This window comes from Labrus bergylta, chromosome 13 (assembly GCF_963930695.1).
Source record: "Labrus bergylta chromosome 13, fLabBer1.1, whole genome shotgun sequence".
Classification (NCBI taxonomy): domain Eukaryota; kingdom Metazoa; phylum Chordata; class Actinopteri; order Labriformes; family Labridae; genus Labrus; species Labrus bergylta.
In genome coordinates, this window is record NC_089207.1 from 3,510,893 (window position 1) to 3,528,360 (window position 17,468).

At 41.7% G+C, this 17,468-nt stretch overlaps 1 protein-coding gene across 1 annotated transcript; it reads right to left on the reverse strand.

Moving 5' to 3' along the window:
* Window positions 1-180: 180 nt before the first annotated feature.
* On the reverse strand, window positions 181-14,399 carry rev1 (REV1 DNA directed polymerase). Its single transcript, XM_020648382.3, has 22 exons — window positions 14,100-14,399; window positions 13,087-13,162; window positions 12,491-12,623; window positions 12,213-12,381; window positions 11,607-12,110; window positions 9,579-10,357; window positions 8,848-8,952; window positions 8,609-8,731; window positions 8,336-8,462; window positions 8,116-8,244; window positions 7,865-8,019; window positions 7,657-7,776; window positions 6,955-7,175; window positions 6,688-6,860; window positions 6,365-6,582; window positions 6,073-6,266; window positions 5,551-5,817; window positions 4,559-4,658; window positions 4,221-4,429; window positions 3,969-4,119; window positions 2,164-2,266; window positions 181-2,070 (listed from the first exon to the last, which is right to left on the reverse strand). The coding sequence occupies exons 2-22, from the start codon at window positions 13,150-13,152 to the stop codon at window positions 1,959-1,961; spliced, it is 4,158 nt and encodes a 1,385-aa protein (XP_020504038.2). The 5' UTR covers window positions 13,153-13,162; window positions 14,100-14,399; the 3' UTR covers window positions 181-1,958.
* Between the last annotated feature and the right edge of the window lie 3,069 nt (window positions 14,400-17,468).

The window sequence follows — 17,468 nt, forward strand, 5'->3', positions numbered from 1 at the left end:
ATAAAAATAAAAAACACAAAATGTACAAAAGGTGCAATGTAGGAGCTGTGCAGTGGACTGAGAAAAAAAAAATCTTAGTGTGTGTAACTACTCACAGATATGTAATATATAAGACTTTAAGAAATGATTCCGCCTTCTGCTTGACAATTGCCATCTTTTGAAAATATGACCAAGACAAAGTTTATTAATACAGAGTTTACAGTTTATTACCAAGATTTAGAAAACTTACAAACAAGTTCACAGCTTCAGGTCTTCAGGCACAAGCCAGTTTAGAGAAGTCAAGACTGGCCATTTTAACTTCTGGCCATTTCCTTCTAGACAGATATGACAGGTGAAGAGAAGCAAACATCTTGAAAGTGAGTGAAGACTTGCACATTCTGAGATACATTCATTTCAACAAGTTGATTGATTTGGTTTGCATATAGGGACACCTTTTGAAACCCATGTTTTTTGTTTTTTTTTAAACCACAAACCTTCACGTCTCGCACGGTGAGATCCCAAGCCTGCCAGCCAGCTGCAATCTGCTGAGTCCTTCTCATCACCGATCATCGTTTACTTTACAGAAATACAATAACGCAGCCACAAGCCTTACAAAAAAGTATTCATGTATGAAGTAAACATGACGGGTGTAAGTGCTAAAAATCAGATCAGCGGTTCCTACACAGATCCAGCATCATTTCGATATTAAAATTTTGTGAAACTGGTTAGTAAAACACACTTGAAAACCAAGATATACTCCAGATACAAAGGCTGTATGAAAGATTACATAATATTGAAGGGACATCTCGCTTGTTAGAGAAAAAAAAAGAAATGCATAGGCTACTTATTGATTGCCTGTCAACATCCTCGTGAGTCAGAGTGCTACTGAGAATCAACAGTTAACCTCACATGAAGTGCTTTGGCCAGCTTCTGATTTCCATGTTGGAACACTTACAAACAGTTAGAGTTATAAAGATTTACAATTTACAGGGAGTTACTAAGAATCCACTACATGTAAACAATACCAGAGGGAAACCCTTCACATACATCTTTTCTTTTTAAAACTTTCAACAAGTATCTTTAAAAACATTATTTACAGACTTTAATAACAGGGTTTGGCACTTTTTTTTTTTGCAGAGATAAGTAAAACACAAACTACTGTATGCAGCAGACTATATTTTGTTTGCATTTTTGGTGACACAGTAGTTGTAGATTTTTCACAGGTCAGGACAAGTGGCACGGAGCACCAATGAAAGTATTGATGACAGGATATTATATCCCTACAATTTCTGGAATTATTATAGGTCTGGCGTCTGATGAGTGCTACAATGATGACTGATTCCAACATCAACAATGATTTTTAAAAACTGAAGCATGATGATTGTGATTGACAATCATTATTTTAAGTCTGCATCGTCAAAATGCTTATAAGAATACAAATAAAGCTCTAATTGTGTGGTTGTGATACCACTTCTTCAACATATGGTGACACATGGGGGGGACATCAACTGCTTCAGTAAGAGTAAAATGCTCAGCAGGAGAAGGGAGATTTTTAATCTTTGCACCACTTTGTCAAGAGAAAAAGTGAATGACTTTCTGCAAAAATGTTCATATAAAAATCCACTTTTGTTTGAAATGACTCTTGGCATTATTTAGAAAAGAACATAGTAAAAACGATGAACTTGAAAACTTGTTGTATTTTTCCTGTCTTTCACTTAGTTGTTACCTGTCCTATAAAAACCAGTACAAAAAAAAATAAAAATCACTGGACTTACACTCAAATACTGTCATGGCTTTTGTAACACTTTCTCATATGTTGTGTTTGATACTAGCGTTTAATTTCTGTGGCCATGAAAAGAAGAATCCTTCCAGATGATTCAGTGGCGTCACAGTTGAAAAGAAGCTAAATGTTTTAGGTGACATGGTCGGAGGATCTTGTTACAGCTGCAACACAAAAAAAAACAGTTGCACTCCCTTTTTCATGATACTTTCAGGGTGCTGCCATAAGCCTGATGCACAACCACCTGCACGTTGTCCAGTATGAAGTCAAAAGCCATACTCCATACAGACTCCACCGACTGCTGCATGATCCTGCAGAGCAAAAAAAAACAAACAAAAGGTGACATAAGGGGAGGAAGAACAGAAAAAGGAAGAATAGAGGAGGTTGCTCTTTGGAGTACTGACCTTTTCATGTATTTTATTATCAAATCCAACCTCTCCAGATCTTTGTCCTCGATCAGATCAGTGCAGTATTTCACCACCTGCAGGATGTCCTCCTCCATGGGTTCTAATAAAAAATAAGAGGCGGTTTAAAATGTATATTTGTAACTACTCAAACAACAAGAGATAAATGTGTTGACATGGCCCTAAGCACTTGATCAGATATACTCTGTCTGTTCACATACAGACCATAATATCACCAGCTGTGATGTGTCTAATGATGAGGAAACAAAACAGAAGTGATTTCTTTCTATTAGGTGGTCATCTTTTCAGACATTTCCACAACAAGTTTGAGCCCTGTAACAATTCTTAAACCAAATTAAAGAGGTCATATTCTGCCATTTTCAGGGTTGGTATATTTAATCTATGTTCCTACTTTTGTACGTTCACAATAGATAAAGTCTGAAAAAAGTGTCTGTTTTCATGAACTGCTCCTCCTTGCTCCCTCTACGCTCTGAGTCCGTCAGCTACACTCTGCTGAGCCCACACTGTTAGACCCCACGTGGGCCAAGTCTGCTCTGATTGATCTGCCGATCCGCTCTGTCGTTATTGGTCAGTTGCTCAGCTCAGAAATTTCAACATGAGCTGCAGGGCTTACCACAACGAGCCAATGGGCTTAGATCAGTGATCTCACACTGACAATGACGCCGCACTGACACATTTTTAATCGAGGGGGGCTAGAACTGAGCGTTACATGCAGCTAATGCTACAGCTAACAGGAGGAGGTAGGAGAAGCCGCGTTTCTGCAGGCTTTGAATTTTTGCACATAGATGTGACTAAACATGCACAGGACACTTGGAAAACACACTAAAGAGCATATAAAACCAGAAAAAGCAGAATATGGGACCTTTAAATCTAAAAAAAAGAATTTAGTCAAGTAATTTAACCCTACAACTGGCAAACATGGCCAGAGACAACGTTAGGCCACCTAGCGTTTCTGACTGGGCAGCAGCGTTTTTTTGTTTCCCCATTGAGTAGAGAGTGTTCACAGCGGAAAGCAACCACCTGGAGAAAAAGCGCAGAGCCCAGCACCTTTTTATTCCGAGCAAGTCGCCTTTTTTGTGCGCTCAAGTTGAAAACCTTTCAACTTTTCAGAAAAGCGCTGTGGACGTCGACGCCACTCTTTTCAAAATGTAGTAATCCCCGTAGTTTTGCCGCCTACGGATCGTGTCTTGTACCCACATCCTCTTTGCTCCGTGTCTGATCGGGAAATAAACGATCTCAAATAATAAAAAAAAAAACATGCAGTAAAAAAGTAACAGAGCCTTGTTGTTCATACAGACTGTTGTCTGTTGTCATGGAGACAGAACGGACGTGCAGCGCTTTCCTTCTCAGTACACAAACGCATCATGCAAGCGCTCCTGAGCCAACAGCCAGCGCTTTTCTGCTCGGAAAAAAACACTAGGTGGACTTATATGTTTTTTAAAAATATATATATTTAAACTAGCTAGAATTTCTTTTAGTGTTTTGTTTTTTTGTTTTTTTAAATGAACTGATTCAAGCTCCTGTGAGGAACTTTCAGTTTGTATTGATTTTGGCTTCTGTGGACAACACAGTTCATCTTATCTGTCTACCAGTATTGCTCCATACAACGTGTAGGAAGTGTTTCAGAATAAAAATCTCACCCTGCTGCATTTCAATGTATGATTTTAGGTGAATATTATTGAAGCATTTCTATTTTGATTTGCTATGACTCTGTTTATTATTAGTGGAATATTAGGGTCCGTGTTAAAACAGATAACATTGCAGGGCTGATCTTCACTTTGTACCTGTTATGGTGGTGACCCACTCCCGTAGGAGCGTCTTTATGTCGGTCAGGTCGCAGGCTCCGGCCAACGCTGGAGCAGGGCGAGAGATGAATTCAGAAAGACACTCTGGGATGTCTGCTTTTGAGGCTGAAGAGGAGGGACCGTTTTCAGTCTGGGAAAAAAACACAAGTAGCAAAAACTGGTTCAGCTCCATCCAGCCATTAAGTGACGATGTTAGTAAAAATAAAGACGTGTGTGAAATTGATTTCTCACCTTTAGGATGCTCATTGGTTCCCGTGGTTTTACAGGAAGTGGTACGGTCTTGGCTGGGCTGTTAGTCATGTGACGCTTCTTCTGAGGGGACGGACCTTTTTTAACAGGACTCGCTGCATTTTTTCTTTTGTAGCGCCGCTTCACACGACCGATGCCAATCCCGACCCCTGACTGTTTCAGCTGCAACAGTGGATTCCTCTGGTCCACAGCTGAGAAGACAAGTGGAATAATAATGTAACGAAAATAGGCCTGAATAAATTCATGCAAAATAAAACTCAGGGGGTTAGGGTTAAATAAAAAAACCTCATTGTCTTTATAACTGTCACCTCGGTACTCACAAAGTTTAGACTGGGGCTGGACATTTGTAACACGGTTGTATGCAGACTTCAGTTCCTCCTGGAGCTCTTTGGGGAGGGCAGCAAAAACATCTGGATCAACCTGCAGTTAGAAAGGGGAAAGAACAGGAATTTTACTTTGTAAGATGAGAGGAAAGGTTTTACCTTTTCAATAAAAGGTGCCTCTGAAAGATTTATATTAAAGATACATAAACTACAACAGCACAGCCATCATTACACCTTTTTACTGATTGGTGTCGTAGTGAGTCATTTTAAAGTTGTCAAGTTGTTGTAAAGTCATTTTTGTTGTCTGTTCAACAGACAGACTTAAGAACTCTTTTGTCCCCCATACGACTGTACAACACCTCACTGGTATGGCAGGGGAAAAGCAAACTGTGACTCATGGACTAAACTTTGACTTTTTTTCTAAACTTCTTGTTTATTTTATGCAGGTCTATTTTTTTTAATGTTCCTTTAACAGTTTATAGGTTCCACTTAAATTATACATATGTTATATTGTTATTCCTGAATGGGGTTATGTACATTTTTCTTTGTATTAGTCTATTTTTAATTGCACAGGTTTAATTTTATTTCTTGTAGGAGCTTACTTAAATCTTTGTCTCGGGTTAATCTATCTATCTATCTATCTATCTATCTATCTACATTGAGTTGCAGAAGCACGATATGTAATCACACAGCAGGAGCTTCACACACTCTCAGCATTGCCACTGTCTCGCCTCTGTTACACATCCGTTACTACCTTCATCTCAGGGGCAGAAAGACCTCGCCCGACCACTGCCCCTGTGTTTCACATTGTAGGAGAGGCGTAAAATATCATGCCTTGAACTGACTATGTATAAAGAGCTAAAATAAACATGATACTGAGGGGTGTTTCAAGTATTAGAATTAACTAAGAGAGCTATTCAAATTTTAATTATACTACTAAAGGGTTTTAAAAATGGAAAAAATATAATATCAATCCCCCACATCCCTACCTGTGAGAAGTTTGGTAGTTCCAGTACAATTCCGGGACTGTCCGGCTGGTTAGGAATCTGTAAGACCAACGTGCCGACAGGAGGAGTGTACAGAGCAGAAACAGAGGCCGGAGGACGAGGAGGGGAGGAGGGACGAGACTTAAGAGAGGAGGGTTGTGGAAGAGGAGAAGAGGGCTTCGAACGGTTGCTTCGGTCTCGGTTAGTCCACGAGTGCTCCACTTGTTCTCTCAGGTCAGCGGGCAACGCCTCCAACACTGAACGATCCACCTGGGATATGATCAAGACACAGAAGTTGGCGAAAATAACGAGCCAGGCAGGACAAATATTATCAATATCATCTTTGCTTATTGTGATGTCATTTCTTGGAGAATGTGAAAAGGCTTCATATCTCGAGAATCTGTAGAACCTAAGCTGAGATTGTGATACACTGTAGGTCAATAAACAGGAGTAATTGATACCAGCATACTGCCACAAAGGGTTGAGCGCCCTCTGATCAATTACACAGTTTGTTGAAGACCTCACCTGGGAGGGGGAGGGGACTTCGATACTGAAGTTGAGACGTGTTTTGGAACTCCTTGGCGTTTGTCTGCAGCCCTGCTGGTCTCTGCTTGTCCCCGGGATTGGCTCAGGAGGAGACAGAGGAAGTGGAGAAGAGCTGGATGACGCTGCTGTGGTCGAGGGAACCTTTTCCTGATGTCTGTTGTTGTCTGAAGAATCTGCAAAAAAAAAAAATCGACCTTGAACTTCAATTGTCTTCAAAGACAACAACAAAGATATAACCTGGAACTCAAAGACAGAAAAAAACCACACAGACCTCTGGAGCTGGATCTCGCATTTAATCTCTGACCAAGCAGCATGTCTTTGATGGAGCGAGTCCGGGAGTCCTGGGTGCCGGAGTTTCCTTCAAGAAGCTGGACCTGGATGCCGACTCCTCTCAGATCCTCAACCTGCAGCTTCATGCCATGAAACAGCTTGATGACTGCAGCGGCGATCAGCTCCCCACTGTCTGTGGACTGAGCGAGCATCACAGTCCTGACGGAAATGCAAGTAAGGGACAAAAATGTGTGTAAGGAAAGAGGACACTTTCAATCACTTTTTTTTTTTTACCAACAGCAGGGATGACTGCATGTTTCTTACTTGGCTAGATTATCACATATGCCATGACCGCCGTATTTGGCCGGTTCCAGCGGAGCTCCGACTTTGCGAACCATGACCTTGAGGGTGACTCTGCGACCCCTCAACCCGGCTTCTTGTAATCGTTTTTGCACCTCCGAGGATAAGTTAGTGAGGAAACTCTCGGCCTCGTCCACCTGGTCACAGAATTAGAGCGCCAAGAGGTTTAGAGAAGTGGAGGAGGAGGAGAAGAAAGAAGAGATGGTACAGAAGAAGAAAAGCAGGAGTAACCTTTGTAAAGCGGATGTTGTAGTTCATGTCGGCTGAGACCGACTTCCTTTCCTTCTCGTAGCGCACCGGCCTGTCATCCAGGCCCCTGCAGAAGCGGAACAGGGTCTGTCCGGTCCGGGGTCCAAACTTCTTCTGCAGCTGAGACAGAGACACCTGCTGGAGGTCCCCACATGACCTCACACCCATAGCAGCTAGCTTTCTGCCCATAACAGGCCCAACACCTGGAAAAATAAAACAATGATTAAAGGCTTTAGATGTGATTTTTCACACTTAAATGTAATAGAAATCAAGTATATCCCCTATAAAAATACAGGATTTAACACTTGATGATGCAGATGTACCTGACCAAAACAATAAATACAAAGCAGATTGTTAAAGGAAAGTTCTCCAGAAATCACAAACAGACCTGAATGCAGCATTAAAGGCTTTATCTGTGATTTTCACACTTAAATATAATATAAATCAAGTATATCCTCTGAAAATAACTCTGTGAGTCATGACTGTCTACAATGGGTGTAAAACCTGAGTCCCACTGTCTGTGATGTTTTCAGAGTCCTATCTTCAGTTTGTTTACATCGCCGGGACGGCCGGCTGACTCCTCCCCTCGTGTATAAAAGTTGTTTAATTGAGGGACTAGATCAAAAAAATCACATAAAACAAAACTAAATATGGACAGAACAACAATATGAACACTGTATCTACCTGGTAAGCTCGTCACCGCCAGGTCTCTGATGAAATCATCCACTTCTTCACTCTTCAGGAAGTATTGGCCTTCTGGCTTCGCCTTACGGGTCGCCAGCCGAGCCAGCAGGATGTTGGACCCTGAGCAGATGAAGCAGTTTGGTTAGAGATTACAAAATAAAGAACAAGACCTTCATCTATTTACAGCATGAGACCAGCATGTACTCACCCATGCCCACTGAGGCACTGCATCCTGTTTTCTCCTTGATGTCTGCTCTGATCACCTCCGCCAGGTCTTCTGCAGAGATGCCCAACTCGGCGAGCAGAGCAGAGGAGTCGATCAACAATTCATCACAGCTCAGGGCCTCGATGTCATGGGTGTAACTGCAACAAAAAAAACACAGATGTACTTGAGGTTATTTTTGCATGTCAAAGACAGCGAGGTGTGTGATAAATTCAAAGAGGAGTTCTTCTTCTTACCCGGCTAGAGTCTCATACATGGTGAAAGCCACTTCTTTATAGGCCTCGAAATCATAAGGGACGGATTGCAGCGAGGGACACAACTGCTTTGCTTTACCGAAAAACATCCCGTTCCTCACGCCCGCCTGCCTGTGAGAGACGACAGATTTAGAGACATCGCGGTCAGAATAAAAATGAGATATTTGTGCTGTTTATTATGAAAGATTTGTTTTAATCTCACCTGGCTTCATAACTGCAGGATGCAATCTCTGCCATCGACAGAGCAGCAGCATCCTGCTCCACTCCGTTAGCATGGGAGTCAGGACTCTCCTGTGAGGGGGTTCTGTAAAGATCCCCATCTGGACTCTCTGAGGAGCAGAACAAGGATCAACTTAGTTGGATAAAAAAAGTCAAACATGTACAGGAATACATAAGAAATGACAGAGCAGGGCTTGTCAGAAAAATCAAGGTGAGCTCGCTCAGCGACAGCCGGCAGAGGTGGTGAGCATCTCACCGGACTGAGGATGAGGATGAGTTTGTTTCCTCTGGTAGTATTGTAGCTCCAGCTGAGGGTTGGCCCCGGGTCTCTGGGGTACTCTGCCCTGTCCACGGTTACTGGTCACAGCTACAGGCTTTCCTGCAAGGAAAACACAATGACTTCAACCGGGAGCGCTGACAGTTTGAAGGCTATTCTCTGGACATCTGAATGTTTCTGCGGCAGAGAATAAATTAAAGACACAAGAGGTCTCTTACCTTTGAGCTCGGGTCGATGTCGGATCCCCACAGACACAAAGAAACAGTCCATGTCCACATGAAAAATACAGGATTTAACACTTGATGCTGATGATGCAGACGTACCTGACAAAAACAATAAATACAAAGCAGATTGTTAGAGGAAAGTTCCCCAGAAATCACAAACAGACCTGAACGCAGCATTACGACATGACACCTTTTCTTTTTATTTATCCTTTATCTAACCAGGTTGGTCCCATTGAGATTAAAAACCTTCTTTTTCAAGGGAGACCGAGCCGAGACAGGCAGCAGCAAAAAACACAAAGTTACAGACAAAGCACAACATTTTGGATTAAAATAGAACCGTCTATGAGTCATAACTGGGAATCTAGTGGTTCAAACAGCCGAGCTAAAGCGTCGACATCCTGTAGAATCTGCTTCCATGCCTTTTCATTTTAATTTTAAGGACACCTTGCGCTCCAAGTCAGTTTGCAACAGATCCCAGACTGAGGGTGCAGAATACCCAAAAGCCCCTTTTCCCAATTTCTGTCCGAGCGTTTGGGACAGAGACACATGCATCCTCAGAAGGACAGTGGACCATTAGAGGTCGCACAAACAACACTGATACTGTTAGAAACAGGAAACATTGGGATTGGGGGCCAATTAGCCTCCATGAAACAAATCAACATATCATAAGAAGTGCAGCCTGGATTCACAGGGAACAGCATCAAACTGAACCTTTCCTTTCCTACCTTGACTGTCTGAAGAGCGCTGGGCCAGAGATTTCCTCAGCCGGTCCTTCCCTGGAAAGGAGGCGCCCCCCGCTGTTTGCCGTTTGCTATGGAGCTCGTTGACGTACTCGGAGAAGCCCGACCTCCACGTGGAGATCTGGTGTAAACGTGAGTGAGAGTAGAACTCGGAGATCAACCCCCCCGTCTGAGCCAGCAGCTGGGTTGAAGACTTAGAGGACGACGGCGACTTTCCAGAGGGGGGATCCGGTTTGGCTGCCGTGCTGCTCGCGTGAAGGGAGGCGGGGTCAGATGAAAAGGCATTATGGTGACTTCCGTTCAGTCGAAGCGGAGAATGTGAAAAAGGTGAAGGTGAGCGGGGAGGATTTTCAGAGTTTGAATCAACTTGACAGGACGGCTGGAGCAGGGACAGGTGGGCGTCCTCACGATGAGTGGGAGGTGGAGGTTCAGGTTTAGGTGTGTGCTCTGTGTCCGCTGACGAGACAGACTGCTCCAAAAGGTCCAGGGATTGGTCGGATTGCTTCGGAGGACTGTTGGGAAACTCATAGGGGTCGGGTTTAGTCTTGAACTGTACCGAAGGAGCCTTGACTCTGCATGCAGGTAGTTCCACGTCAGCAGAGGGGGACAGGTCCTCCGGCTTTAAGGCACCGTTGTGAAGGTGGGCGTGTCCATTGGTCAGGGGTTCTTCTCTCACCACCAGCGGGAGAGGATCGTCTTCTCCACACTCTTGTATTTCATTTGAGTGGCTCGTCAGGTCCAGTGAGGTGTGCAGGGATCCATTTCTGAAAGTTACAGAGACGAGAGGTTTACAGAGGTTCTTTTTTTAACCCTTTGACTTGCATTGTAACCACGCGTTTGACCTTTTTTTCCCGCCGCCATATTGCTGTATCTTTGGCTGTTTATCCTCATTCACCTCATTGAATAGTGTATGTAACCCTGATTATGTCCAATGGGTGGCGCTGCTGTACATAATTATCGTTGTCTTAAAACTGTGGAAAATACCGGGAGTGACTCAGCGCTGCACAGCTCCTCAGAAATCTCACAGAACAAGAGCAAAAAGAAATCTTTTCACATATCATTTATAGACGCTCTAACGATCACATTTTAGTTGAAGGAAATACATTTGACAATAAAATATATATCTACGATTCCTCAGAAAACACGGTTAACCGCTCGGTTGAGTTGCCAGTCTGCGCAATTTCTTATTGTGTTCTCCTTTTCTAACCATTGCTACTCATTCAACTTGTTAAATAAATTAAAGGTTGTTTTAACAAGTTCTACTCTCTGTGACGTTGCTTAATGAAGAGGCAGGAACACAGTTTTACCAACAAATCATTCTTTGCAAAAGGATTTCTTAGTGTGGAAGTCACGAATAAAAATAAGAAGATTTTTTTGTAAAGTTTGTGTCTCTCGAATTCAGGGGTGTCCAAAGTGCGGCCCGAGGGCCATTTGCGGCCCTTGAGGGGATTTTTTGCGGCCCGTGACTTCAAATGAAGAATCAGAAGATTTTGGCCCGAGGCCTCGATTGAGATCGGCACATTATCTTATTTTTCTTTTTCATGTTAACAAAGGCTGAATAATATTCCTAAAATAGAAAATGTTCAGTAACATGTATGTTGTTGTTTTGTTTTTTTTAATCTACAGCTTTTACTATTTTCCACATTTTTTTGTAAACTATGAAAAAAAACGTATGCAAAGTTTTTGCAAACAAGCGGACTGTTGTTTAACCGTTTAATGACCTGAGCTAAATGAACCACGTTACAGGCTCTGAGAAAAAAAACAAATAAAGTAGAACGAAGAAATCAGAATATTTAATTTCCTTTTATCAAAGGGTTTCTTTAGTGAGCCTTTTGAAGCTTTACTGTTTTTTCAACTATATTTAAAAAAAACAAAACCTGTGGCCCGTGAGTGATTCTAACACGACAATTTTGGCCCGCAAGAAAAAAAAGTTTGGACACCTCTGCTCTAAATTATTAAAGAAATACATTTTAAAAATAAAATTGCGTCTCTGAATGAGCTTTGCATACTCACATTTTTATCCCCCCTTGTTTGCAGCCGCTCCGGTCACTGTTGCATGAAGAGCTAATCTGAGGTTGTGGTTGGCCGGCTCTCTGGTGATGGAGATGAGGATGAGGCGTTTGAAGAGAAGTCTGCGAGGGTCTTTGGGGGTGTGCGGTGGCGCTCGGGTAGGTATATAAAGAGCTTTTGTCCCTGGGGTCTACACTGAGGTGACTGTGCGCTAAGGGACTCGGTTCAGGGTTTAAGGAGCGAGCTGCAGAGCTTTTCTGAACGGACTGAGGTTGGATGTTGCTGGGGTCAGGGGTGGGGTTATTTTTGCAGCTGGATGATTGCTCGTTGTTGAGAGCGGCGTGCTGAACGCCGCGCGGTGGCAGATGTAGCTTTTGATGGCTCGGCTGGCGGCTGGGTCCGGGGATCTCTGAGTTTTGACGCGGGGTCATGCCAGGGAAGAGAGGGCCTTTCTGTTTAGAGTACAGCTGATACTGCAGGTACGGCAGGAGGCGCCCGGCCTTGACACTGTTAAAAAAAAAAAAAGAACAGCAAAGCAAACTGTGAGTTTCACTTCACATTTTATAGTAAAGATACTAAACTAGCAAGTCAACTCCCAAGTGCACTGACCTGTCAGTGATCCACTCCGGCCTGATGATCTTCTCCCCTTTGAGCTCCTGGATTTTGTTGTTTGGCAGATTGTTGGCGATGATATGAGTGATCTTGGAGCGAGAGTAGTAAACGTGGAACTGGCCACCGTGCAGCATCATCAGTCTGCGCAGCTCGTCTGCACTCGGGTCTGATGACAAGCAACCACAAAAACAGAAACTCAGAAACCGTTTTTTTTTGTTGATTCATGTTGTGGATCATCTTGCAGTAACTTTTATTTTTAATTAAAGTTGTGTTACCTGTGTATCCATTGACATAGATTGCCACGCCACTGAAGATGTTGGTGCATGAACCGTCCTTCTGCTTTTCTCTGGGGGCCTCAAGTCGAAACTGCTCTTCCAGTTTAGAAACTTTAGCAGCCATGTAGCCGCCCTAAAGACACAAAGGACAGCATTGTGTTGGTAAAGCTGCTTGGATTGTTGGTTGTTGTATTTTTAAAAAATTATAATTATAATTCACAGTTTTGCAAAATGGGAGCCAACAATGTGAATATTCGAGCTTTAATAAAAATAAATGTTTTTTCCTTTAATTATGCAGAAATTTTGAATAAATAATCAACGCAACTGTACCAGTTTTTTGCTCGTGTATAATAATGTTTCATATTTAGTGTGGTTATTTGCCTTTTAGGAGTGCGGCCCACCGTCTCCCAAGCTGTGAAGCGCTGTTCTTTTGGCATTATAGAATCGGTAAATCTAAGTGACATGCATAGGTGCTTTTTGGTAAACACAAATGGGGATGGTTATATATCTGTGACATCAGCAGAACAGCTGATCTCTAACGTCTTCAGTGTCTTTCCTGTTTCCATACACTGTTGGTAGAGATGCACGATACTTACCCTCTCAGCCCAACCATTGTCACCACTAGAATTGGCTTTCTTCTTCATCCACCCATCTCGACTCATACTGAGCTACCTGAAAAAACAAGAGGCGATATGAATCAACACTGAATCATACAGGTCGAAGCTGAAAAACCACAAAACACACTTTTCAAATTCCATTATTGAGGTTGTTTCTGCCCACTTACAGTTTTAATACATCCTGAATCATGCGTGAAAATACAGATATGGGGGGTGGGGGCAGTAGCTCAGTCTGTAGGGACTTGGGTTGGGAATCGGAGGGTTGCCGGTTCAAGTCCCAGTGCGGACCAAATATGGAAGTTGGTCTGGTAGCTTCCTGAGCAAGGCACCAAACCCCTCTGCCATCTCTCCACTAGTGCATGTGTGTATGTTTCAGCCTATGTGTGTGTTGCATGACTTACAGAATGTAAAAACAGAATTTCAATGAAGCAAATCTTAATATAATATAAGTGTCTCAAAAACTTAATGATCCACTTCTGAAGAAGGCCTTTTATGATTATTGTCATTTTTCTGCTGCAAGTTGAGAAAGTGTAAGCTACTTTTAACATGTAATATTTCTGTCTGCTGTGTTGTGATTGTCTGACTGTAGTTCAATGTTATTAAAATGGTCTCCGCCCCAGACAGGAGCCTCGTGTCCAAGGGCATGTCCGGACAGGACCTCGGCTCCTGACAGGTAGGTTTACAGCAGAGCCCCATGTGGCACTTTGCAAACATTTCTCATGTTAAGTAGCAAACATCAGCATAGCAACACTAATCGATGAATGTCTAGTGGGTAATAATGCATGTCGCTGCGCCATGACACCAACTGTAACATCATTTTACAGATGTTACACCATCAGAAATGTGTTGCCTGTCGCTAACAATGCTTGCGAAGTGTTCTGCTAAACAATGAGCTGCACGACAATGTCACTCCTGCATGTTAAACACGGATGTAAACAAGTACAGCCCCGAGGTAATGTGAAAGAAGTCACTTGTTTTTTTGTTTTTTTTACCTCTTATCCAGTCACACTGTGTTGGTAGCCTCAGACTTCTCCCTGCAGATCCTGCCCAACACAAACGCTTGTGTGCGCACTGATTACGAGGACAGAGGAAAGCGAAGTGAGAATCCTGCAGACAGTTTAGCTCGACTCTGTTCCTCACAGAACTCCTTTCAGGTGAACTGAGGTTCTCTTATTTTGTCATGTTGCCACGCCATGTCTCATGAAGGTTTTCGCTCTCCCTCCCAGTCCTTTTGCTCTCCATTTCTACCGCCTGATCGCTTTGCTTTCCCTTTCCCTCGGAGGGAGTCAAGTGACCAAGGAGACTCGGACAACTTCCGGAAAGTATTTTCAAAGTCAAACAGTCGGTGGTAAATTGTACATTTATGTGAACGTTTAAAAAAGAATGACACACAAGTTGTGGGATAAATGTGCACTTTGGGTTCTTTTCTGTTGAATTGTATTTAATTATTTTTAGTATTTTGCATTTGTTATGTTCTTGCTGTTGTTTATGTAAAACAAACACGCTTCGCTAAATTAATTTTATTATTATTACTCCTATTAATGATGGTGTGTCTATTTAAGTAAAAATACAATTGTTATGATTACCGTAACCAGAGGTTGAAAATCAAATTTAACTACCCTTCTTCTTCTGATGATGTGATTTCAGTTGAATATATTGGATTTTGTTTTACTTTATTATTTTAAAATGAATTATTGTGCTACATATGTGTCATAGTACGACGGAGGATTAGAGCCACGTTAAAAAATAAAAATAAAAAAAGATTTACGAGATTAAACTCCTAAATTTTCAAGAATAAAGTCGTAAATATCCGTAATTAAAGTCGTAAATTTTCAAGAATAAAGTCGTAAATATACGTAATTAAAGTCGTAAATTTTCAAGAATAAAGTCGTAAATATACGTAATTAAACTCGTAGATTTTCAAGAATAAAGTCGTAAATATACGTAATTAAACTCGTAGATTTTCAAGAATAAAGTCGTAAATATACGTAATTAAAGTCGTAAATTTAGGAGTTTAAAGTCGTAAATTTACGACTTTATTCTTGTAAATTTAAAAAATATATATTTTTTAACATGGCCCTAATCCTCCGTCGTATCACAGTCATTAGTTTTAAATAGTAATTCGAAAAAAACTTGGTATCTTATTTATATCTGCCCCCGCCTTTTAGGTCAGTAAAGTCACTTAAGGGCATACACTGTTTTATTTTCTAAATTCAGATAACTTCCGGTTTAATCGTAGCCAGCTTGACCCAGATTATCCCCGGCTTCTTGTTTTTAGCTCCAAGTTGTGCTGTAGTGCTGCCACTATGCGGGCAACTGAGTGCATGTCACCTCAAATGACTGTATGGGAGCTCTGATGCTCTGTACAGTTTTAAACCACCTTACTGTGTTGACTTTCTGACATATCTTATGACATTATTCGGCACGACGTGCAATAGAAAGCGGGTCAGTTTGACGTTTAAAAGTGACCATTATTGTAACTCGCCAACAGTTTGTTCCCCTTTAAGAAATAATTATATCTTGAGTTTATTCAATTAAGAGGGTTAGTGTGTAGGCTGCATGTTTATTGTGCCTGCATTGCTGCGGTAGACAGTCGATAAGGCAGTCCAGACTGGGGTTTTTTTCCCTGTCGTTGTGTGTGTACTGTCTGTCTGTCTGTCTGTCTGTCTGCCTGTCTGTCTGTCTGTCTGTCTGTCTGTCTCCAGGATCCGGTGTCCTCAGACGGCCCGTACACGGGCTCTAACGGCCGTGACGCAGAGGCACGTAGGCAGGAAATCATGAGACTCCATACAGTCAAAATAATAAATAAATAAATGAATAAATAAATACTGAATACTGTACAACAGCAGCCTATGACAACAATAACAGCCCGTTAATGACACAAAACTTCACCCTCATAAAACACTACCCACATGACCTGCTTCATTATTATCATTACTAACATTGTATTAGTGTATTATTATACTGTATTATTATTATTTAGCATCAGCATATATACATACATACTGTAAATTCTTATATATATTTTATTATATTAGTCTATATTATATAACATTTCATTATATTACACTATATTGTTCATATTACACTACATTATATTATATTACACTACATTATATTATATAACTGCACTCTGCATTACTGTGGTACAACACTGCCTCTCTTCTCTGCTGTTTACATTACTTGCTGCTATTTACCACACCAAGTCACTTTAATCATCACTTCTCACTTTATCTTGCCATTCTCTGCAAATACTGTCTCAATTCCCTGCATAGTTAACTTCATCATTCATTTTGTACTTGTATATACCCCCTGTTTTTATTTATCTTATCTAATCTATTCTCTTTAATGTGTATTTTGATCTTTCTTGTCTGTGCTGCTGCAACGCCCGAATTTCCCCTCTGGGGATCAATAAAGTATTATCCTATCCTATCCTAAATAAATAAATATATGGCCTATGCTAATTTCGACGCTATGGATTTTTTTAGAACAGAAAAAAGCGATTGCAGAAAAGGTGCAGTATAATGTTTGAAAGTAAAGACTATCTCCATCTACTTCTCACGGCTGTGTGTGCAGGTGACTGCTTTATTTTGCACACACTAACTCCTTAAACATCATTAAGCAAGGTACGCTCAAAGTTCAATTTTAAGACGGTTAAATAAATTAGGTCATAGTCCAAAGAAAGTAAAAATGTCTGGCGCTGGATTAGTTTGCCACAGACTCAATTTCACGGGACCAAAAAAAAACAAAAAAAACGTAAAGCTATTGACCCAAGGCCCGTCGTGTCCCAAGGATCCCCCTTATTGGTTGTTCGCTGTTGCTATGGTACCAGACATCAGATGCTGAAGTTTCATACAGCGACTTCTGTGTGGATGCAGCAGAAGGTAGAGTCAGCGATGGAGCGTCATAGTGATGTATGAAGAGAGGGAGAGAGATTTCTGCACAACTGGACTGAATAATGAGGCTGACTCACACTATCTCTGTGGAGAATGACAGACAGATGAGAGCCGGGTGGGTATAGGCCTATCTTTTCCAAAGCAAATGCATCAATGTGAATGTTTAAAAAAAAAAAAAAAAAAAAACCTTTTGAGCAAAAATCATGATTAATAAAGTGCAATGAGAAATGTGAGGGATTACAGTGGGGCTATTTAGTGAGCCTCTCTCATAGTGACTGATGCATTGTTGTGTCCAGCCTGATTGAGAAAGCTGTGGGTTGTGATGTAAAGATTTGCCACAGGAACCAGAGGACATGGAATCACTCCGTTTTCAATACTAGACATTGCTGGTGAAGTTGATGATGATTTGCTGCCATCTGGTGGATATGAGAGTTTGAAAGTTGTTGCCCCCGTGTGAACCCAGTG

Coding starts and splice junctions, on each gene's coding strand:
- rev1 (XM_020648382.3), bottom strand. CDS start 13,152: ATGAGTCGAGATGGGTGGATGAAGAAGAAAGCCAATTCTAGTGGTGAC. Junction 8,245..8,335: donor TCCTGCAGTTATGAAGCCAG/GTGAGATTAAAA, acceptor CGTCTCTCACAG/GCAGGCGGGCGTGAGGAACG. Junction 8,020..8,115: donor ATGTATGAGACTCTAGCCGG/GTAAGAAGAAGA, acceptor TTTTTGTTGCAG/TTACACCCATGACATCGAGG.